This window comes from Apteryx rowi, unplaced genomic scaffold (assembly GCF_003343035.1).
Source record: "Apteryx rowi isolate R43461 unplaced genomic scaffold, aptRow1 scaffold_95, whole genome shotgun sequence".
Taxonomy (NCBI): domain Eukaryota; kingdom Metazoa; phylum Chordata; class Aves; order Apterygiformes; family Apterygidae; genus Apteryx; species Apteryx rowi.
The window spans coordinates 2,351,555-2,374,605 of NW_020451260.1; the positions used below are offsets into that span (position 1 = coordinate 2,351,555).

Consider the following 23,051-nt stretch of genomic DNA (forward strand, 5'->3'; position numbering starts at 1 on the left):
AGCTTTAATCTTTACCAATTAGATTTAAATTAGATAGTCGCAGATGTGATAACACAGCAGTGTAGCATGTATAGGGAGGCATAGCAAGTTCAATACCACCCACACCATAGGAAAATTCGACCCATGTTAAATAATCCCCTACAGCAAAAATTAAGGTTAGTTTATCAGAAAACTTCTGAATTTGAATGTATGTGACAGCAGCAGGAGTATACTACTTTCTATATGCATATTTTTTTCAAGTCCTAATGTTAATAAAACCAGTGTTAAACCGCGTGTGGTACAGCAAAGAACTATGGTGAGCCAGGGAGTGGAAAGGAACAAACAGGGAGTTTAGGCTTTTTTTGTTTGCTTGTTTTTGAAAAATGAGCAATCTTTCTGCACACTGTTGTCAGCTTTTATATTGCATCTCATATAAAATCCACCTGCCCCAGAGTGAGCATGTCCTTCCTGCCATGCCCTTTGATAAGAGTTGTCTTCTCTTGCCTGCTGGGTTACATTGATCCCTACTCAGTTGTTTGCTATGGATATAGTTTTATACTGCAAGTGGATTCCCCATTTTTGACTGATCTCTATCCTAACAACATCAAGGTCGTACAACTGCTTTTTATTAGGGCTGCAGAACAGGCCGTGCTCTGTACAGCACTGTGGCTCCTCAGCTTCGACCTTGCATTACGTGTCTAAATATAGGCTGGCCTTTCTCAAATCCAGAAGATGACTAGCTGCCTCTTTCAGGTTCAAAATACTTCTGCATACCTGCCTGGCAGACTCTTAATTCCTAGTTCTTTCTCAGCTAATTTTTGGAAGAAGTGAGAATGAAAAGGTGTTGCCTTCAGTCCCTTTTCCCAATTCAATTTTTCAGCTGTTGCCTTTGCACTTCTCCTGCCCGAACAGGGCTCGCTGGCGCTCAGCACGGTGCTTGCACTGGCTCTCTGCCACCGCAGCTATCGATTTCAGTTGCATTACTCCCGATTTGCATTTATGTTAGCTGAGAGGAGACTCAGGTCAGCTCTCTTTTTGCTGCAGGTACTGACCTACTGTATAGCATTTAAATAATTGTTCATCTTTACAAGGAGTAAATGTTCTTGCCTCAGTCTTACACCTATTACCATACTTCTCATAGCCTCAGGTCCTGAAGTGATGAACACCAATATTAGGCTTCTTAATAACCACAATTTTGTATGCTTATGCAGCATATACTTGAGATTTGTTAACAGTTGTAATAAATTCTCCTGTAATTAAGGATTGCAGAATGACGCAGTGTAATGTTTTGAATACCATAGCTTGATCTGACTCTTATTCAGAGATGGATCTCCATACCCCACAAAATGAGGACTATAGCACAGTGATTCACAGGTCTCAGTTATGAAAATAACTCTTGCGGTGAAATCAAAGCTCCAGGAAAAAAACAGCATTATGTTATGCTACTCACAGTCAATTACACATTTTTTTTCTGTTGTCCCCATAAGCATGGCACAGGTGGGACCTAGCAGGGCAGCTGCAATACTGTCACTGCAGGGGAATTCACCAGGGATAATTTCAAATAAGCCAGAAAACAGGAGAAGTGTGGATTGAATTAACTTGTACTGGACAGAAAAATGTTGAGGTGTACGATCATGGGATGCTCATGAGAAACTTTGCTCTCAAACTTTATCAGTTCAGAGAAGCGAGAGAAACAAGACTGAAATTACCTTTCTTTTGCTATCATCTTTAATTTGGCCAGCCTGTGGATGACATGTAATGAGCTAGTCTGATCTGTTTACTCCAATTTAATCAACCAGAAGCAGAAACGAAAAATAATCTTCCTAGAGGGTCTCCTTTCTTGAAATATACAGATTTTCAAGGAAACAAGGTGAAGCCTGTTATGATATTCTTTGAAAACAGTGGGAAAAACTTCTGTTTTCTTCAGAGGGCTTTGGATCAGGCTTCCATAGCACTCACATATCCATTTGGTTTGAATCGCCAATTCTTTTCAGATTTTTCCCATTAAAGTTTCCCATGGCTTCAAAAATGTATATCAAATCTAATATAATGAAGGTTTTAGCCCTTCCCATTGAAGTCAAAAAATTATAAATTTAACTTTGCCTTGTCAACTTTGCTTTGTCAAAACTGGCCCAAACAGGCATAGCCTGGCATTATTAAAGTACTTGTTACAGTATGTATCCCCTTCATCTCCACATGATATTAACTTCAAGGATGTTTGAGACTATTGAAATGCTAATATTTAGTATAGAGCAAAGAATTCAAAGAAAAATACTCAGTTGGAGACAAATAACTTTCTTTTTACAAAAGAGAAACCGATGTCTTTATGTTCCGCTAAAGACTATTTTGTCCGGGGGTAGGCTCAACCCCTACTGTTTTTTTCTGTGAATTTTTCCTGATCATGTGTAATATCTGAGCACTCTCATGGTGATAGTTATCAAATTTAGTTACCCCCAGTCATGCTGAACAGTATTTTATGCCACAAATCATTTCATTTCTTCCAAAATCTACTCTGGGGAGAAAATTATTATTCACTATTTTGAAATCTGGCCTTTAGTTGAAGAATAATTTCTGTAAATGCTAACAGGTAGATTTTTCCATCTTTGTCCTGGCTGAGTAGTTTATAAACACTTAGGTTATAAGCACTGTCTTTGCTTCAATAAGGCTTTTTATAAAGAAAGGCTCCATGTTGGAGTCTTAGCACAAATAAGTTGCAAAACTGCTCGTTTCCAAGGACTAGGAACTTTAGTTAAGTATGAAGATGATAAAATCTTGTATTGCATTAAGCCTTCCTATTAAATAATATGCAAAATATCTGTCAGAGCACTCATGATAAAACACCATACCCTGCAGACTTGCATTGTACATTCATTAACGTGTCTCAAAAGTAAATTTCTCCCCCTTCCCCATGAAAATTACTGCTTTATTCTGTAGTGCATTAGAAGCTGGGTGTACCATTTTTAATCAGGCTCTCTTCTTGCTTGTCTCCGTTGATATTAGTGCAGTTTCTGTCAAACTGTTCCTTACTCTGGGCTGAGGTAAAAAGCTAAATCAGCTAAATACAAATGATCTATTTAATATTCATATCAACCTCGACATGTTTCACTGTTCATTACAAATCGTAGTGAAGCAAATCAATAATATGTTTCGAGTATAATATAAAAACATATATATTTAACCAAAAAAAAGTGTTTTGTGAATACAAAAATACATCTTTATCCATGCGTCCTGGACATATTTCGATCTCTTCCATTGTGAAAGTGTTAAGCCCAGGAGCTGGAAAGCCTTGGTCGAGACTGTTACTAGAGGCTCCACTGTGCCTCTACTAAGAATCAGTACATATTAAAAGCATGGGGTTTTTTTAGAAGAAACCCATCAAAGAGGCTGGAAATGAATGTTTAAGTTATGGAAATGTTCCTATTTTTTTCCTCATATGGGCATAGATGAAGGCCATAGTGTTAGCTTTCAATTTGCATTTGAAAAAAAATGCATCACAAATTGCTTTGCCTGGGAAAAGAGAAAGAGAAAGCATCACAAGAATTTATTTAACTGCCTAAATTATAGGCACCAAGTTTAGCATCATATTTATGGTACTAGAAATAGTTCCATTAAGGTATGCAGTGGCAATAGAACTATTCTGCTTGCAAAGGGCATTCATTGGGACGGTGTTTTGCTTAGTTACAAGCAGAAGGAGTTGCTTTAAAGATGTTATCCCCTGCTTCTCTTTGCAGTCAGCAGATACAACAGCTTTGAGTCACACCGTGATAGGCCTTAAGCCAAACACCATGTACGAGTTCTCCGTCATGGTCACCAAAGGTCGGCGGTCGAGCACGTGGAGCATGACCGCACACGCCACAACCTATGAAGCAGGTACGTCAAGACTTGCTGAAACGGTTCTGGGGGTTTTGTTTGTTTGTTTGTTTGTTTAATTACATACATTAGTGTATAAATCAGTAAAAAGGAGCTTTCAAGTTCTGAAACTCAGTGTATGCCTTGCCCCATAAATACAGTATATGACCTTTGATGTTAGTGATTTAGAACAGTTTTCAGTTTTCAAAGAAACCTAAGATCAGGTGAGAGCAAGAAAAAGAAAGTCAAGTGAGCAGTCTTTTCAGCCTCTACATTATTCAATGCAAAGACACAATTATCTCCTCTGGAGAACACGTTATCTTGTATAAAGGCCCTTCTGACTGGTCGGGTAAGGCATCTTTCCTATGCTCAGTGTCTTTATACATCTATATGTAATTTCCAGCAAACAGCCATCATTAATATTAACAATATACTTATAATAAATGAATACACTTTAAAGATTTAAATAGCTGCTATTCTCAAATGTTCCAGTGGTATTTTTCAAGTCGAAAGCTATTACCTGGAAGCTACTTCAGATTCTGAAGGAGACTGTATGCAATTTTGATAACAGACACCAGATGCATATTACATGCAGCAGTGGTTCGGTGGGATAAAAATATTTGAAAAGGGCTGGAGACTTAGAGATCTCTGTAGGTGAGACGATACTGTCCAAAACTTTATTTTTTCTTTCTCTCTTGTATACCTACAAAGTAGCTGCAATAGGGGAATAGTATGCCTGGGCTTTACTTTCAGTTATCCTGTAGGCATTAATGCAAGTGTGTATTCTGATCACAGAATTCCCTCAGCTGTCTTTGAGAAAGACTAGTGTTTTCCATTAAGTTTGCTGTACATTTAGAATAAGCTGTTGAGCCCCTTTTGTGAAAATGTAGAGTAGATTTACTTTTAAGTAACTCCACTGAACTGCCAGACCTCAGCAGCAGAGAGCAGCAGCCCCTGAGCGGGGGGAAGATCAAGAAGTCTTTGCTTGCTCTGTCTAATTCTAGCTGAGCTCCGCAACCCCAGCTACCTGCCTTTTTATTCCTTTTGGCAGTGGCAACCCATGCTTCCAGCCTCTCCTCTCTTACAGTGAGGCTGTATACTGTAAAACCAGTAGATTTTCCACAGTCTTTGTGATTTCCTGTGTATCATGATATATTCCCTTGTCCATGGATAAGAACGTAGTTTTGCTTAGAATATTTTTCTTCTTCAGCTCTTGTAGATAGCAGTACATACATTTGGACACCAATGTAATAAGTACTATATTTTTCCAAGGGTGACTAATGGCCTTGAAAACACTGTAGGTACCATTACAAATCAGTGTCTACCAACAGCTTCCAAGTAAAGTCTGCTGGTAAATATTGATTTGTTTTTTGTTTTTTTTTAATGAAAACCACAGTACACGCCAGTTAATTAACTGAGGGAAAATAAGAGGGAATATATGTGTCCTTAGATTTTCCCATGCGATTGCAATGCAATTATCTGAGCTTGATGGAGCAGCTCTGTTAATTAAGAGCATCCTGCATTGCTGATCTTTATTGCCTATTTTGTATCTATTCTACATGCTGAATTTCCAGTAATGTTATTTAAAAATGTTCATATCAACTTCAGTATAGAATTCACTAGAGGTTACTAACATGGGCTAGGGAGAATTGTTATGGCCATAATTCAAAAGCATCTCTCAGAGCTAAGTCCCTTCCCCAGATCTGCCTACACAAGTCTTACCAATGTGAGGGGTGTTAATGAGTGCTAAGGGAAACATCTAAAACTTTGTTTTTTCTCATGGTATCTTATGTTCACAATCTGCTGAAAGCAGAGCTCGACTTCAGCCACTCAACAGGACTCGTAATCAATCATCAGAATGGAAAGCCTACGTTACAGGAGGAAACTTACCAACTTTAGTAGTTTAGCATCACAAAAGTCAAAAATCTAGTAAGGGAAAGGATTAGTGCATGAAAATATGTCAAGAGGGTAAATAGCAGAGAAAGGAAAACAGTGTGTAAAGTAAAGATGCTGTTTGCATATGAATGGATGGATGCACTTAGGTAGAAATACAATCATGTGTGTGATGCTGGAGAATATTGCAGAACAGACTTAGTAAAAGTAAAGAGAAGGAAAATTTTACTTTTAAAATCAAGTTTGATTAGTTTATGAAAGGGATATCATTGGCAGTTCCCTGAAATAGCAAGGCAGTCCAGGACGTTTCTTCTAGTGCGCTGTGTTCAAACTGCTGAGCCGTTGCCCCAGCCTGGGTGGAAGCTGAGGAGCCTTTAAAGGCAGGACAACCCTCTGGAGGCCTCTGGCGTAACGCAACCTTCCCTAGTGCCAGAGGTCACGTCCTGCTATGCATCACTTAGGCTCTAGAGGCTTCTCAAAGGGCTACGCTTTTGTTTTTCGGCCTGCCTACTTCAGGCTAAGAAAGATGCATTTGGCTAAGAGCAGACAGGAGGACAAGGCTGGAGCTAGACATTGGGAGTCCCAGTGGTGCTGGCTCTGGACGTACGAGATTGAACATGTCCCAGCCATGCCATCAACAGTCTACCATGGCCAGGCCTATCTGCCCCAAAGAGCATCAGCTGGTGACCTGTCACCTCCTTAGTGAAATACCATTGGTAGGAAAAACGTTCGTTTTCCTTGTATTCATTTCTTGGTTGCTTGGGATTCTCCTTCTGAAAAGCTCAAGTGATGCAAATAGCAGGAGAGCATTTGTCCCAGATTGTTTGTGATGGGAGCCCATGTGGTGGCTGGCCGTTCCCTTCTCTCCAGTTCCTTAGGATTGTTGCAGGTTTCTCATTCTAAGATTTGTGTTTAGATTGGACTGCTTTAGCTCAGCATAACCCAACTGATTTTAAAAACAATACTTCATAAAATGACTTTGAAGCAGTTCTTCAGACATTCAAAAAAAGTTGTTAGTGGAAATAGGTGTAGGACTCGTACGTTGTGATAATCGTATGCTGTGTTCTCCATGCTGTTATGTTATGCATAAGCTCTAAGTTATCAGCAGCCTGTGTCAAACCAAATAAATGAACAGTGAGCCCAGCACCAATATAATATTCCTCACTCCTGGATTTTTTTTTAATAATTGTCATTTTTTCCTTTCTCCTTCATAGTCTTAGGATATCATCTTAAAATGTCTGAGACACTGTGTAAGACTGTGGGCAGCGGTTAGTAGAGCAGGGTGCAAAGCAGACGCTCAGTCTGGGTCACACATCAACTCAGAAGTCCAGCCTTCCGTCCTTATACAGTGAATATACAAAAGCTAAAAATTTGTCCTCAAGTCTAAAATGTCCAAAGTTGAGCATGTATTTAATAAACATACACAGTTGCATTTGGTTTTATACCGGTAGGTACCTAAAGATATTCTTAATAGAGAAGCCACAATATTATTACTGTTATTAAATGTATTGGGCTCCCAAAGTGCATTAGATGTACTTGAATACCTCAGTGATTATTTAGATATAAGGACCAACATTAGCTGTAGGAGGATAAGTGCTGTTCAGCAAATCCTTATGTATCTCCACGTAGTGTTTTGTACAATTGCCATTATTATAATTTCACTTCCAGACAAATCATGCATTACATATTTGAAATGTATCTAAGGATCCCTGCCTTTGAAAGGATCTAAGAAAGCGGTAAATGCCTACTGAGTAGTTCATTTCTGTTACAGTATATAAGGAAGTGAAGGGAAGGTGAATAACTTCTGTTTTCAATTATTTTCGTTCTTTTCAGCTCCAACCTCTGCGCCCAAGGATTTGACAGTCATTACACGGGAGGGGAAGCCCCGAGCTGTCATTGTCAGCTGGCAGCCGCCGTTAGAAGCCAATGGAAAAATTACTGGTAAACGTTTACATTATCCTGTGTCCTCCTTTTCATTTTACTGTTCTGAGCATTCGTTCCTTGTTTTCCTGGAAACATCTCTGTTCATTTCCAGAATGCTATTTGATCTGACTTTATTTTATTTTTTCTTACTTTTATCAGCCAACTTGGTCTAGGAGTCAGTTCAGTTAGAGATACTGCAAGATTTAAAACTCAGTGGATATAAATCTTTTATGTTTAAATGCTAAGAATACTAATTAAGATAAAAATGCAGCATTTTAAGCAAAGGTTTGGGGGTATGTGCTGCTCAATGGTAATTAGGAATGACTAATAAGTAGTTTGTTTGGCAATAATGCAATATGTAATATACATAATGATAGGTTGCTTGGTACTGCACATAATGGTAGGATTTATTGGTAGATATTTAGCTATACAATAACAATTTAAAGCAATGATGATCAGAAAAAAACCTAATATTTACTGACAAAAACTGAACTTAATGGATGCTTCACAATGACAGATTTTATTTTCCAAAATATCAGATATAACCTTGGCACCTAATTAAGACATCCATTACAAGCCCATAATGTTAATTTWGTATGAAAAATATAGTCGAGTTCTATCTGAGATTTTGCATTTAAATGATCACTTTAGGCTTTAATAGACATCTCAGAGGCGTATAATTATTAGGAGAAATATTGTTCAACTTCAAAAATGTGCACATTATGTTCTCATTACTACAAACAATTGGCTTAGGCAAGTTCTACAACATATTTTTTTCATGTGGGAGAAAGTGTGTACACGTCACCATTACTATTAATAATCCCAGCTACACACTGCTGAAGTATTGAGAAATATAAAGGTAAGAGCAAGAGTGCTTCAGAATAATGTCTTGTGTGAGCAATTAGAAGTAAAGAGCACTAGATCAGATTTTTGGCTATTGTGAATTAGTGTGGCTTCACAGGCATCAAGTGAGCTATTGTGAGTTCCACCGGGAAAGTATCCCACTTTATATTACCAATAAAATAAAGATATATTTCTATTTGATCATTGCCCAGCAATAACAATTCATAGGTTAGAATTGCTTAACCGTGTGTGTATGTATATATATGTGCGTGTGTATATATATATATATATATAAAAAAGTGTATTATAAGTGTAATGTGTAATGTATTATTATATAATTTCACTTATAATATGATTATAATACATTATAATCAGAACTTTACATTCAGTGACCATGTCTAAAAGGAGGATATTTCAATGAAATGGTTCTGTTTACATTAGCCTAATTTAATTACTAGAGAAATGATCGTTCTAATGGACAATACAATAAAATGAGCGCTCAATGATCCTGATTCCCCGGTGACTAAAAGACAGAATAAAATAAAAGCTTTCCTGATTTCCAAGGTGTAAAATGACTCAGCGGTGGCAACTTGTATAGAGCTTTTCCGTACAGCAGTCAGCCCCGAGAGCGGGCTGGGTCTCCTGATGCCAGTGCACAAACTGCGTGGTTGTGGTACTTGTTTGAAGAACAACTCTAGGATTTTTTGCTGCATATGTGGTCAGATGTTTCTTAGACATGTCAAGCAAGGAAAATAACTCCCTGTGGAGAGCAGAAATGTCTCTAACAAACAAATGTTCATTCCTGCAAATGCTTGAGCAAATGTATTTGTGTTAATATATGACAGTGGCTGTCATATCTTCATCTTTATTAGTTCACATGTCATGGCCAGAGAAACTGCTTAGTAACTCCAAACTACAGTTCTCCAAATAAAGCCCTATAATGCAAAACGTGCAAAAAGAAAAAAAAAGAACCTTTCCGTTTTCATCCTAACACTGCTTTTCCCTGATCAGCGTAACTATTCGTGCGGAATGAGAGTTTTGAAAAGCATTTTGGTTTCAAAAAAGAATAGGGGAAAAGCGATAATAAGGCTTATTCCAGTTTTGTAGCGACTTAGGATCTAGGCACAAAAATAAAGGGCAGAATACCTGCGTARGCTCCTCAGCTCCTGTGGCAGGGCCCGTAACGCCAGCCGCGGACGGTTTCCTTTGCATACTACAACTCTTGAGCATTGCCACTCCTAGGTAGGTGTCTCAGCCACGTGGGACGATTTGGGTGGCAAAAGTCCTTGTGCAGTTAGTCAGTGGGAGGGACCTGGGCTTGCACATACATGGTGCGTTACTCAGGGAGGAGATACCTGTCTCAGGCAAATTTCTTCTCTTTAAAATGTGCTGCTGTTCCTCTTTCATTTAATAGCGCTGTCGTCAAGTACGTACCCAAGGGGACAGAAGCCCTTAGTTCAGTTTCCTCTTATGCTTGAAGCAATTCAAACCTGGTTATAGAATAAAATGAGAATTACGGTGTTGAATATCCTCCGGCTGGCTGAGGAGGGAATTGGATCCACGTGTTTTCCTGCCGGCACCAAGTCTTTCCCTTTTCATTGCAGAAAAACGATAGCAAGTGTTACGATTTCCACAAAACTCAGCTTTGCTCCTGTGCGCGTGACATGTTTCCAAAGCATACCTACAGGGCTGGCCTTGGAGCTGCTTACGTGGCATTGAGACGCCCTTCAACTCCGTCTTTTGGTAGCAGCAGAGCTTAGGCAAGAGCTAGAGATCTGCTTGTGTGGGCTGGGTGTTTCTGTGCTTGCCAGGCAGCCTCTGAGAACAACAAAAATAGGTATTTCTGAAGTTAGGCAGCTGCAGGTGTTGGGGGTCCCTGCGTGAGGTTCAGTTGCCGCAGAGGCATTGGAGGCCTCACCTACAGACATTTCACTCGAGAACAGGACTTTCCTTCTCTCCAAACTCTAATTTGCCGGGAAGATTACTCATAGAAACTATTATTGTTTCCTAACACTTGCACTTGCGTGGCCTTCAGCTTTGAGTTTTAAAATGAAACTGGTGGCCTGAAAACTCAAATCCACCCACCTGCATGGACCTGGCCCACAATGGTAGGAGAGCGTGGGGGCCTGGTTGTGAGCTACCATTGCAGGATTTAAGCTGCAGGTTCTGTTTTCTGTTTATTTGATAGGGACTATAGTACTTTGAGTTACCAAAGCTCTGAGTTTTGAATTCTTCGTTCTTTTCCCCCAAATGCTTTCCCATAAAGTTGCCAAGAAATACTGCATGGCTTCTCAGGAGCCCCCAGTAAATGATGCGCATCATCAATGCCATTTGGTTTTATTTTGGCACTGAAACGCTAAAGACTTATACTGTAGGGTTTATGATGGCTATCAGACTGAATCATGCACCTGAATTTGGCAAATGTACACGTAACAGAATGTTTTAATGTGTTATATATTTTTATATTTGCTAAATATATTTTTACGGGGAATATTGTAATTGTTGTTTTGTTCTAAAAATAGACAAATATTAATTAATTGTCAAAACATTCATTGAAACTGTTTTGATCAAGAGACCTGCAATTACTGTTTTTTTTTAAAGAAAGCACTAATTGTTCAGAAATCTGAATTTTGTTTGCATTTGGTAAAGCAAGCAGGTTAAATGTGACTTAAGTACTAACTGAGAGGCTGTGTTTATTCAGCTTACATCCTCTTCTATACTTTGGACAAGAATGCTCCCATTGACGACTGGATTATGGAGTCCATCAGCGGTGACCGACTTACCCACCAAATCATGGACCTCAACCTAGACACCGTTTACTACTTCCGAATCCAGGCTCGCAATGCCAAAGGAGTGGGGCCTCTCTCTGATCCGATTTTCTTCCGGACGCTGAAAGGTTTGAAACGTTGTCATGTGGATGTTAATGATACGTAGGATTTTCTTATGCCTCAGTAGGAGCTTTGCAATTAATTCCATGTCAGCTAGAAGAAATCCTACTACTTACTGAGAGATAAAAGCAAAACGCTATGTACAGCAGTTGACAAAAGTAAACCACATAATGAGGCAGCAGCTATATTTTTAAATTCAATCAACTAGGGGAAAGCATTCTGACACCACCTAACTTTTTGCCATCAATAGTAAAGCTAATTGGATGGGATGGGATTTCTCTGGGGAGATACCTTGTCGTTTTGGATCCTCTGGTGGCTGTGGGAAGTGGTGATGACTCACCCTCAGATCAGTGGAGTCAGCATGCAAAATGCTGCTTGGAAAACTCCGCAAGCTGTCTGAGATGCAATCCAGCTTTGCGTGGGGAACATTGCTCCAGGTATTTTTTGGTACCTGCCGTTAACAGCTGACAAATCAACACCCGATACCTCTTCCTTAGTGACTGGAAAGAAGGAGCAGGTGAAACAGGRCCACCCATCTTGTTGGCTAGTGCTTTGGCAGATGTTTTAACAGGGCCATTGCGTTTATGAAAGCAAAGGACTGTGCAGGTAACARGCTGCATTTCAAATTAACGTGGAGAGATATCCTCTAATATCATCCCTGCTGCCTACCTGTATGAAGGCCTAGCGTGATCTACCCATAAATTATTAGTTAGTAAGATGTAAGCAATATTACCGTGAGTGGGAAGCAGGATGTTTGCAGCAGCTCTACTCCTTATATTTTAACTGTCACTCATTTCTTTGCACAAAAGATAAAATTACTTTAAGAAAGATGTGTAATTAATGAAAAAAATCAAATGACATAAACAGTGAACCCATTCTAGGAAAGTAGCATGGCATACAGGAAAACATTTTATTTCTCTGTCCTTTCTAGAGAAATTCCAGAGATTTGTATATAAAAATAACAACCTGGTAGAAAGTAATTGACCCTGGAGCTAAGTCAGACCTGAAAAGTCACAACTGGAGGGAAATTCAGATTCAAACCTGCATGAGAGAGGTTTGGAATTAATGTTCCRATTCAAGCCTCTTTTTAATCAATTATACGTGACTTCATTGAATGCAAGCTATATAAAAGCTAAGCAAAATGACTGAGYAGTGATGACACAGGGTTCCCAGATCACTTCTTTGGGGTTTTTTTTTTGCTTGTTCGTGTCTGTGGCAAGAGTTTGATTCCAGTTCACCCTTCAGCAGACGTTTACCCGAGTAGCCATTGGGGCTGTTCCTGCTGCCTCCTCCTGGAAAGGGAGGAGGAGAAACTCCCTTTTCAGTCGGTCCCTCGCACCTACCCTTACGGAAGTGTTTCCTCGGATGAGCGAGGGCACGTGGCGGCGCTGGCAGAGAGCTCGCCCTTCGAGCTTCGCCGACGGCGGTGTCTATAAARCACGCTATCGACCGCCGAGGCTGAGAGCGAACGCCTCGTACAACCGCTTTCGTGAATTGGCAAGAGTCGGAAAAATGAAAAATTATATCGGTTTGTTCTGAGCTTATCACAGCCTATCCAGGTTCGCGGGACTTGCTTGTCCAAGTCATGTTTCGCTTTGAATGAATTGCTGGTAAGATCCTGATGATTCATTCTCTACTACCATGAAACGGGAAGAGAGAGCACTTTGCAAGTGCTTCAGCTCTGTCGAGGGGACGGTGCCAACTTAATTTCATGCTCACAGTTTGTACCAAGGAAGGGAAGTCTGTTTGAGTTTAAAACGAGTCAAAGCATCAACATAAAACAACCGCAGACTAATGAGGTATCAAAAGATAGAGAGACCCAGAGATCTAACTAAACCAAAAGATTAATGGACAGGATATCACCTACTTTGTAATGTTTACGCAGAGTACCGTAAAACTCATTTGGGAAATGAATTCCAGATCAGACAGCATCAACAGATAGCAAAAAGATAAATCTATAATTTGTTACATCTTGTAATAGCCTACAAGGACTATGTCTAATACCCTGCCATGAATATTTAATGATATCCACCCTAAATATGTCATGTTCAATAATATTCAACTGTTTTTTTGACAAATCTGTCTCTACATTTGAGGTGAAAAGACCTTCTGAAGCCTTGAGTACATTCTGAATTATGCAAAAATGTTGGTTTCCTGACCTTAATGATTATTAACAGAAGATGTGTAGGTGCCATATGGTAATGAATGCTCTGATAGCAAATATATGTCCTGATCAGAGGAAGTTTTAAACTACAAGGAACTAAATAAGCATCAAAGATCCACTAAGTCACCCACGGTCTGATTTTATGTATTATAGCACATAAAGCTCCTTCAAGGAAACCAAGCCATTACTTGTGTTAGAATTGTTATGTGAGTATTTGTGGTGACTTGCCTCTGCTAATGAAAATGTAGTGATCTGTGAGAAAATAGATATGTTTAATAGTAAATAACAGTACTGCAGGAGCAATGAGTTTATGTTCTTCCACCTCAGTTCCACAGATAATAATATGCAGTCAAATGGGCAAATCCTTAGCTTATTGTCATTGCACTGTGGACTCCAATGAATATATGAGAGTTTACATCAGTTGAGGATCTGCTTTTTTGTGCTCTGGCTGGCTGTGGCTAAATTTATCACTTAAAGCATGAAGACTCTGATAGCCATTCTTATGAGCCTGGAGCAGAAGCTGAGTGAAATGTGATTAACCAGCCCACATTTTTGGCCCAAGTTATCTAATAACAAAACTTAAGGTCRTTCCTGGGATTTTTCTTAGTCTTTACCAAGAAAATCTCTGGATGACTTCAGTAAATATCATATATACACACACACATACATATATAAATATATATATACAGAGCCTGCCCAAATAATATTTGTATATTTTGCAGCCTTCCGTAGTGTATTGTCATGGGTTTCACYTGAAGTTAAAGTCCAGGTCTCAATGTCCCATTACTTTTGCAGTGTATAAATGAATTGTATTAAGAAATACATTCAGTTGCAGAAGTAAATACATACAGGCTGAAATGTGTTTGCAGCTGCCCAGTGAAACACGACCATTAAAGAGTGAACGGACTGGTGACAGGCAGAATCGAAATTTCAAACAATTTATCAGTGATTTTTTTTTCATCTGTAGCAGAAAGAAGCAAATCTCAGAATTGCGCTTACTGGATTTACTTGTGCTTTCTTCTGCCGAGCCATAACTATTCYGAATTTCAGACAGTGTTTACAAACAGACTTTAGTTGTGTGCTGAACTCCATTAACTAAAGAAAATTGAAGAATAGTATGCAGCTTGTCAGAATTGCCCAAAACGTTGCATCAATACAGATAAAATGAAAAGAAAAGTTGCCTRTTGAATGCCTACTCAGTATCCTGGAAACTTATGTGCATATAATGAAGCTATAGACATAATTTCAAGCATGACTAAAACGCTAGATTGGATGTGTTTCTAAAGGGGTGAGTGGAAGCGGGGAGAGGAAGGGCGAGAGGAAGAGGCCGTGGTCTTAGCTTAATAACCACTCTTGGGTATTACCATCACGCTAAGATCCGCGAGGAAAACTTCATCCCTGGACTTTCTAGAGGACGTCAGGATTAGATGTACCATTTCCGTGCCATTTCTAAGAGAGCCCTGAAATCGCAGACGATGGCGATTTCCCCCCTCCCTTGGCAAGGACGATGTGGGGCAGCATTTCTAGCACTGCAGTGCCCTCTAATGCTGTGTCGGARCTGCGTTAAATAGCACATCCCTGCTCTTAGGCGGCACAAAAYGTGAACCTGCACGGCCTGCCAGCAGCAAACGTTACCTGCCGGTCCTGCGGTGGTGGAGGTGCCCCAGGTGACGTCTCCCTTAGAGCTTGGAGAGGGCGGCAAAGGCAGAGCGTCATCAGGGCCGCTTGCAAGTGTCACCCGCTCCTGGGCGAAGGTAACTGCCGTTGCAATCAGGGGCTTAATGCTTTTATTAAATACATTCGTCCTGGGGGAAGAGCCATAATCCCAGGTAGGGCTCGGTGGAGAAATGCAGGCTCCCGTAGGTATTTCTCGAGATTTTGAGGGAACGGGGGCGTATGTGCTCCATACCCTCCCATTCTTCTTTGCAGCCATCTGAAGAAGTCTGAGAAGGGGGGGAAAAAAATGTATAGGGATCATTTAAGGTGCTTTGCTCCCTCTGCCACCAGCATGGGAGTCATAAATGTGTCTGTCAGGGTGATGCGGTTGGATGTTAACTACTGCTCACTCAGTACCTTAATTTTTGCCTAGCATGATCTCATGATCTACCAGAGGGGTTTGTAGTAATTTTAGCAGAAAGGGGGGCAGCATGCTCTGCATCTATAAGCAGTGGTTCTTCAACTTCTAGAACTCACTCACTTTCTCCCCAGTTTCCTGCGCTTAAGTTTCTTGCATTTTTTATTAAGCAGAGGATTGCTTAATGCTCTGTAATGGTAGCTATTTATGAATCTAAGGAAAGTTTAATTCCCTCAGTCATGTCATAAATAGTCAGAAGTTGTAGCTGTGCGGGAGAGCTTTTAATATATCTATTGAATTTTGAAGTCTTGTCTGGTGCGCTTCAAATCACACTATCTTTTATGGTTATTATGCAAAAACATGTAAATAGTTTTAAACTCCTTTTGTACAAAGCTGAAACAATGATAATGTAAGTCAGAATTAGCTTTCAACTTGTAGATGATGTGACTGTAATTATTCAAAGAAACAGTATCTCTTCTCTGTCTCTCCCCGGCGCTCTGTCTCTCTCTCTTTCACTTCTGTGCTTAATTAAACTTCCCAGATCGCACTGGGATTTAAAAGAATGAGAGGATAAAAAAAAAAATCCCATAAAGTTTTCACGTTYTTAAGAACTTTGCGAAAGCATCTGCTGCAAAACATAGTACAGCTTGCATTTGTCCTCCCGGTTCTGCAGGATCGCTCGGCAAAAGGGAACGGTCCCGAGCCGTCCACTGCGGGTGCAGGGAGGCGAAAGCGGGTTCATCAGCGGGCCTGCCGGGAGCTGTCAGCCTCTAACGATACTGTCTTTCTCTTGCAGTCGAGCACCCTGACAAAATGGCTAATGACCAAGGTAYGGTGTCCCCAGCCCGTCCCGTCCCAGCCGCGCCGCCTCCCGCCTGTCACCTGGGCCGCGCACCTGAGCAGGCGGCCGCTGGCGGCCCAATTAATCTCGCTAATGAAGTTCTGCTCGGCTGCGGCTGCCGCTCTGATGGGGGAGATGTGAATTTTCCGGAGAGGAAATTGTTTTGTCTCTTTTCTGAAGGACCAATTAAAATGTCAGGCTTCTTTGTGCGAAAGAAATTTTTAGTCTCTCCGCTGCACTTCTGAGTAATTCACATTAGGTATAATTAAGCTCAGCATAATTTTCAAGCTACTCTTGCACCCTTCCGTGGGTTATAGATTAAAGTTCAAAAGCCTCACGGTGAGAAATCGTAAATCAGCTTTTCTCTCAAATCGGCAGCTCGTGTTTAATAATAGCAAAGTTTAGTCAACTTTTCAAGGCATTATCATTGCATTTTCCAAATAGGAATACATGTCCAATTAGTCATGTTTTTTCTGCTCTTAACTTATTTCTGAATATTTGTGAAGTCTGTTGCTAGGATATGTTTTCTTTTTTTTTTACTCCGGACCTATTATTCTTAAGTATTCTTCCAATTACAGCTAGAGCATTTCACGTTTATGAGACACCTGCCCAAGGAGATAGCCAGCGTGACACTTGAGAAACTCGGAGGTAATGTTGGGAGGTGTATCCGGATCTGAACTCTCCCTTTGCACTAGTTTCAAAGGAGAAGTGCTGTGTAAACCTCAAAGCCTGGCGTCGCTTCTGCAGGTGCTGGCTTACCCCAATTTAGTGACTTGAGTTAACTCGCAGTAGATAAATTYCTAGTGAAGACAAGAGAGCATTATTTAGAAGATCAGACTAAAGTCTAGACTTTTTCACGGGTTTTATTTCAGCCTGGAGCATCCATGAAAGCTACTCGGAGAGTACTTCTTCACTAGGATTTTACTTTGTATTAAGTCCTGCGTGCTGTCTGCTAACAAGGTAGCACATCTTTTCCCCACCAGAGAGACACGTTCTTAGCCAGTTTTGGAAAGTCACTCTGTGATTTCAGCATATAATTTGCTCTAATTTATAACAGAGGAAAGAAGTAGAAGTATACAAATTTAAAAAAATAAAAGTTGGTTTTGCCTAGTTTCAGCGCACAGCAATTGAAAACGGCAGGTTTGAATAGATAAAAAGTGCTTCTTGAAAGAGTAAAAGTGGTAGGTTCCAAAGAAAGCTGAAAGTAAATTGTCAATATATTTCTCGCCAGTTGACACTTAAAATATTTCCAAGCAGATTGAGAAAAACGTAGGAAAGGCTTCAGCACAACGTACCATCGCCTGGTAGGCAGGACTGAAAAAGTGTCAATTTTAGTTTTTCCAAAAATCAAGAAAAAAAAATAGAAGCCTGGGTGGAAAGCTGACTTTGTGGGGAGCAGTTCAGCTCCCGAGTGCACGTGCAGCTGTGTTTCAGGGTAGCTGTACCCTGCAGGCACGGCACGCCGAGCCTCCGCCACGCCGCGGGTGCAAGGCGCTTTYTGCAGCGATCGTAGCACAGCCGCTCTTGTACGCGCGCTCCGTTATCTAAGTCTACTGTTCACAGATTAATATTTCCCCGTATTTGTTCCAGATCTGCTGCTTGCCCCTTTCCATGTAGCACTCAGAGAATTCAGAGAATTTTTTGGATGTTCTGCATATCATTTTGCAATGCTAGGTGGGAGAAAAAAATGGGAAATGGGGAAAAGTGGGTTTAGGTTCCACAGACTGGTTAACTTACCTCTGTCGTAGGGGGAGAAGAAGTCAGATCCTCTGCAGAAAGGCCTGCTGGTGCCTCCTTGTTCTGTAGTTTAATTAATGGGTAGAAGCAAACAAGCCTGACAGGTTAAGTGCAGCTACTCTGTATGTGGTAGGTGAATGCATTTTTCTTGAACTACAGGAGACGAGACTTGGAGGGCATTCTCGTTTTGCGTCCGTGAAAGCCGTGCCCCTTCCCGCAGCGTCAGAGCAGCCGGGGGCAGCGAGCCGAGCGCCCGGCCGCATCTGGGGGAAGCGCTTGCTCTGCCCGCACCAGCTGCTCCCCGGCTCGGCACATATTATGCCTAAAATGTATATGATTTCTTATTCACTAGCAAAATAATAAATTATGTAGTGTCACGGGGGGGATTTTAAAGTAATGTTAAGGTCAACATTTGCATATTTTAAAAATCATTTTGAGATGAAACCTAGCATTGAGTGTCTAGGGTAGTTAGACACTAGTGTCTAGGGTAGTTACTGAATGCGTGCTGGATAACTCGTCACTCATGACAGCAAACTAAACTATGAATTATCATGTTGCTTATAGATACTGTTCATGTAGATAAAAATAGATATAGATACACAGAAAAGCTGCTATCGCTCTCTATAATTGGGAAGGCAATAGGATTAATGGGTGGCAAAATGAATAGGACAGTGACAGCATAGCACGAGCCAGGGATGGGATGAGATGGTGGGCTGATGGTGGCTTCACCGGGGGTTGGAGCTCGTCCGGCAGAGACCTGTGCCGTGCTTAGTGTCAGCGTCGGTGTCAAAATTTAAAGCACCTAAATCGTTATCAGCCCAGCGCTGGGATGCGGGATTATGTTTGCTGACTTCTACCTCCAGTTATGCGTCATCGTCCCTAGGGAGAAGCTGCACGTGGCGTTGCTGGCCCACGTCCTCCCTGCGGAGAACTGGCCTCGTGGCAGGTCCCCAGGCAGCAAAAGCGGCTGGAGCGTGTCCCCCATGCTGCTGCTGTCCCGCAGGCGCCGAGCTCACGCCCGGCCGCCCGGGCACAGAGCGCGCCTTTTATTCTCCTGAGTTCAAAACGCCCGTGCCATTTAATTTGGATTATTTTAGATGCAAAAAATGAAAGCGCGCCAGACTAACGACGCTTAAAGGAACAAATGAGGACCCAGCAAAGCCGAACGCTGCGTTTCTCGTGGCATGCAGAGCCCTTCACCTGCAACTGGAGCCTGGGAGTTAGTGTCGGCACGTGCACAAGGTGTTACCTTGCCCAGCTGCTCGGGGAAGTGAGGGAGYGATCTCAGGCGGGTTGCGGCAGCGGGGGCTTGACACGGAGACCAGGGGCCTGAGCGCTGAGGATCCCTCCCAGGCTTCGGCCTTGGTCCCCCACGTCCCGGCGCTGGCGGTGTTCAAGCTGTCGTGTGTCTGGGCACGAGGCAGGGAGATCTTCCAGCACTGCCAGGCTCCGTGAGAGCGTTGTGATTATCTAAAAGTAATTAAAGGCTGAAAAACTGTCACCAGAATCATCCATTGTTCTTGTACAGCCTGAACAATGTTTGCAACCTATTTAATGAGTTATACTCTGTATAAACTTCAATTAGAATTGGGAAGGATTTCAACTGGTATCTTGTATCTGCTTACAGTCTGGTACATAGGCTAACCTCTGTACTCAGCCTGGTAACCGTGTATGGGAATTGCAGTCATGGTCTGTGAATTCCCAGTTTCTCCAGGTGTGCTGGGTTTTGTTTGCTTGAGCCACATTGCATATAAAAAGTAAATGTGGTTACTTTGTCTTTAGCAAGCAGGGTACGCAGAGCATGTTTTAAGCAGTATAAATCACTTTGCATAATGCCTAAACCTATACATTAATACTATATCTTGTCTGTGTCATTGTAGTATGTTATATTGGCATCTGTTGTGACTGTAGTATGTAAACAGGAGCAATTCCCTTTGGGGTGTCTTTCATCAGCTCGTAGGTATCTAAATTCAGTTTCCACTTTTACGTTACCTTGACGGCCAATTCTAATACATCAAAGTCTGAGGTCTTCACTTTTCTTTGATCTTTAGGTAACTGTATTAAAGATGAGTCAATGGGGCCAGGTCTCACCATAGCCGTTCTGCAGGCAGAAGCATTAATGTAAACAGAGGCAAAGTTTCTAAAAGCTCATTTGCCTCAGAAGTCATCAAAGCTAATTCTTCAATCATCTCGGGCCTGATCCGATGCCTACTGAAGTCAGTGGGAGCCTTTTCAATTACTCAGTGCATTGGACGAGGCCCTTAGGGCCATCTCGATCACAAATGTAATTCTTATTGAGTGACACGAATTAACTCTTTCAGGCCATCCGTCTCAAACACAAGCTCAAGGCTTCTGCATCCTGTAAGCAAAATCCATTTATGTGGCAGCAAAGCAGTTTTGGAGGGTGTGGGACATGTGAGGGGGTTTGGGGAGGGACACTGAGGTTTCAGGGTACGAGGCAGTGGAGTCTCAGGGGGCCCTAGATGGACAGGGAGGTAGAAAGGACAGTGCAGCCGTGGCAGTCCTTAGGTGCAGAAAGGAGATGAGGAGAAGAGAGTAGAGTTTGGGGGCAACTTCTGAGGGTTTCTGGGTCAGGGCACATGTGCTCCCTGTTCCTGCAGCTCCCTGGGATGGTGAGACCAGCTGCTGCAAGAAGGGACTGCCTCTAAGGAAGGAAAGGACACCATAGAGATTCCCACCTGGATTGCTTAATCCTGCGCTGGAGGTACAGACAGAGCAGAGCTTGTGGCTCTCGGGTGCCAGCTTTCGTAGGCAGCTGCCTGCCGGGCACAGTGCCTTGCCCACTCTGCCTGCATCATCTGCCGACCAGGGCAGAGTCACTCCCTTTAGCAGAAACATTAGATACGTTTCATCATTTACTTTTCCTTCTCAGAAAGGTTGCAAGACCAGTCTGTTTCTCAGCTCCCAGATCTGCTTCTAAGAAATCTAAACTAATGCACGTGGCTTTTTTCCCCCTGTATTTGCACATTCCAGGCTTTCCTGTTGCAGCTCTTTTTTTAACACCTGACTTCTGAAAGAGTCCATACGCGGTTGGAGCAGCCAAGGTCTGTTTGCCACTTCTTGCCCATGATTTTTGGTAGAGGCTAAAGACGCATGTGGGAAACTGGGGACAGCTGGAGGGTGAGATGCTTCTGTGTCTGAGCACACCCTTCAGTGACACCTGTGCCACTGCAGAAGGAACAGGCACTCGGGGAGCTGCAGGTGAGACCTGGTGATGGCAAAGTCATTCTGCTGGAAGCTGCCAGCTCCTCTCAGCTCCTTGGTGTCTGCAAGGTCAGAAGAGCTTGTCGAGAACTCAGCCGAGAGCGTGAGGCAGATGCTCATCAGTAAGGGAGAAGAAAAAGGAATCCTGTTGATGAAAAGCAAATAATGCTCACAGAGTGCAAACACTCTGTGATCTGAAGGAGAAGAGGAGCATCAGCATCTTTTCTGAAAGTCTAACTGCACATTTCCCAGAAGAGCCCTAAAACCTGAAGTGGGTTTGTGGCCTTTAAATGTGTCAGCTTCTTTTCAGATTTTTATTTTGCATGTATGCGACTGATTGATAGAACAGGGCATATTCAAAGGTAGTAGAAGTGGTCATAGAAAAGTAAGAATAAAATTACAGTTCCAGATACTCAAGAGAGCATTTGTCACAAATGTCTCCTCAGTCTCCTGTGTACGTAGGAGAAGGCCAGCTGTGTTCATGTGAGCTGTTGTTGAGGCTTCCTGAAGTCTAAAAAATTCCATTTATGATTTTGATCTGGAACAAATGGAGGCAAACTGGGCAAAGAAGAGATTCATTCATTTTGTTTTATCTCACCACAGCTTTCATTTGATAAACCAATATTAAATTCTTTAGTCAGCATTTTGTCAATATAGGACTTGTCAAGAGTCATGTATTGCCAGCAGAATTAGATTTGTGCAAGAGCTAGAAAGCTGATTTCTGTGTTTGGACTACAAGTATTTTATAACATCCATTGTAGATTTTGATAAAAGGGAACATACATACACTATTTTGAGCAAATATTTCTCCTTATTGTAGGAAATTTCAGTACATTTTGATTGTTCAGTTGTTTTCTGAGAACACGTCTCCCATGAAGTGGGCCATGTATAGACTGAGATAGATAAATTCACGTATCACGAGAGAAACTGGGAGATCAAGGCAGGATCTGCAAGGTACCAGAGCAGGTGCCACGTACCTGCATCATGGCTCGGGCAGAGACCGAGGCCAGAAACTGAGCTTAAATGTGACCCTGGCAATTAACGCTTAAGAGACCCACCAAGATGAGGGACCACCCGTGCTCCAGCAGTGCACCTCTGCGAAAAGTCATGCTCAGATAAGCCCTGGATTGCCTCCGTATGTGAGCGTTGTTGTGTCAAAAGCCCACGTGGAAGAAAACAGCAGCTTTTGTTTCCAAATCCTGGGGAACTGGGGACCCGCGTTACGTTGCAGGAGCAGGGATGCCAGGCACATTGCTGAGCATGCAGGGGACTTTGCCTCCTCTGAGTAGGGAATTAATGCTGTGTACTTGACAGCACACCTGCTATTTTACACCTCGCTGCTTTTAATCTCGTGAATAAACAGTGCACTAATTGTTTCAGCTTTCAGAGGAACAGGGTTTGCAACGCAGTCTGCTCGTGCCTGGAATTTGGCTGTCTGTAATCCAACCTTTGCCATGTTCGCATTATAGCAGGCGCGTAGCTGTCAGAAACACAAACCTGCTTGTGCTCGGTGGTGTTTAGCTGAGCACTGTGAACCGCATTGTTCGGCACGCCGCTTCCTCCCAGCCCGCGCGAAAGCAGCCGCCTGGTATCAGCCCCGGCGCGGTCACGGCATCACGGACTGTGATAGCAGGA

The 23,051-nt window shown here is 41.9% G+C and overlaps 1 protein-coding gene across 1 annotated transcript in view; it reads left to right on the forward strand.

The window, feature by feature from the left end:
* Nucleotides 1-23,051, forward strand: part of DCC (DCC netrin 1 receptor) — a 593,999-nt gene that overhangs the window by 519,897 nt on the left and 51,051 nt on the right. The window contains exons 18-21 of the mRNA XM_026092248.1: nucleotides 3,711-3,849; nucleotides 7,555-7,662; nucleotides 11,189-11,383; nucleotides 16,410-16,442. Of these exons, the coding sequence (XP_025948033.1) occupies nucleotides 3,711-3,849; nucleotides 7,555-7,662; nucleotides 11,189-11,383; nucleotides 16,410-16,442 (475 nt within the window). The remainder of the gene's footprint in view (nucleotides 1-3,710; nucleotides 3,850-7,554; nucleotides 7,663-11,188; nucleotides 11,384-16,409; nucleotides 16,443-23,051) is intronic.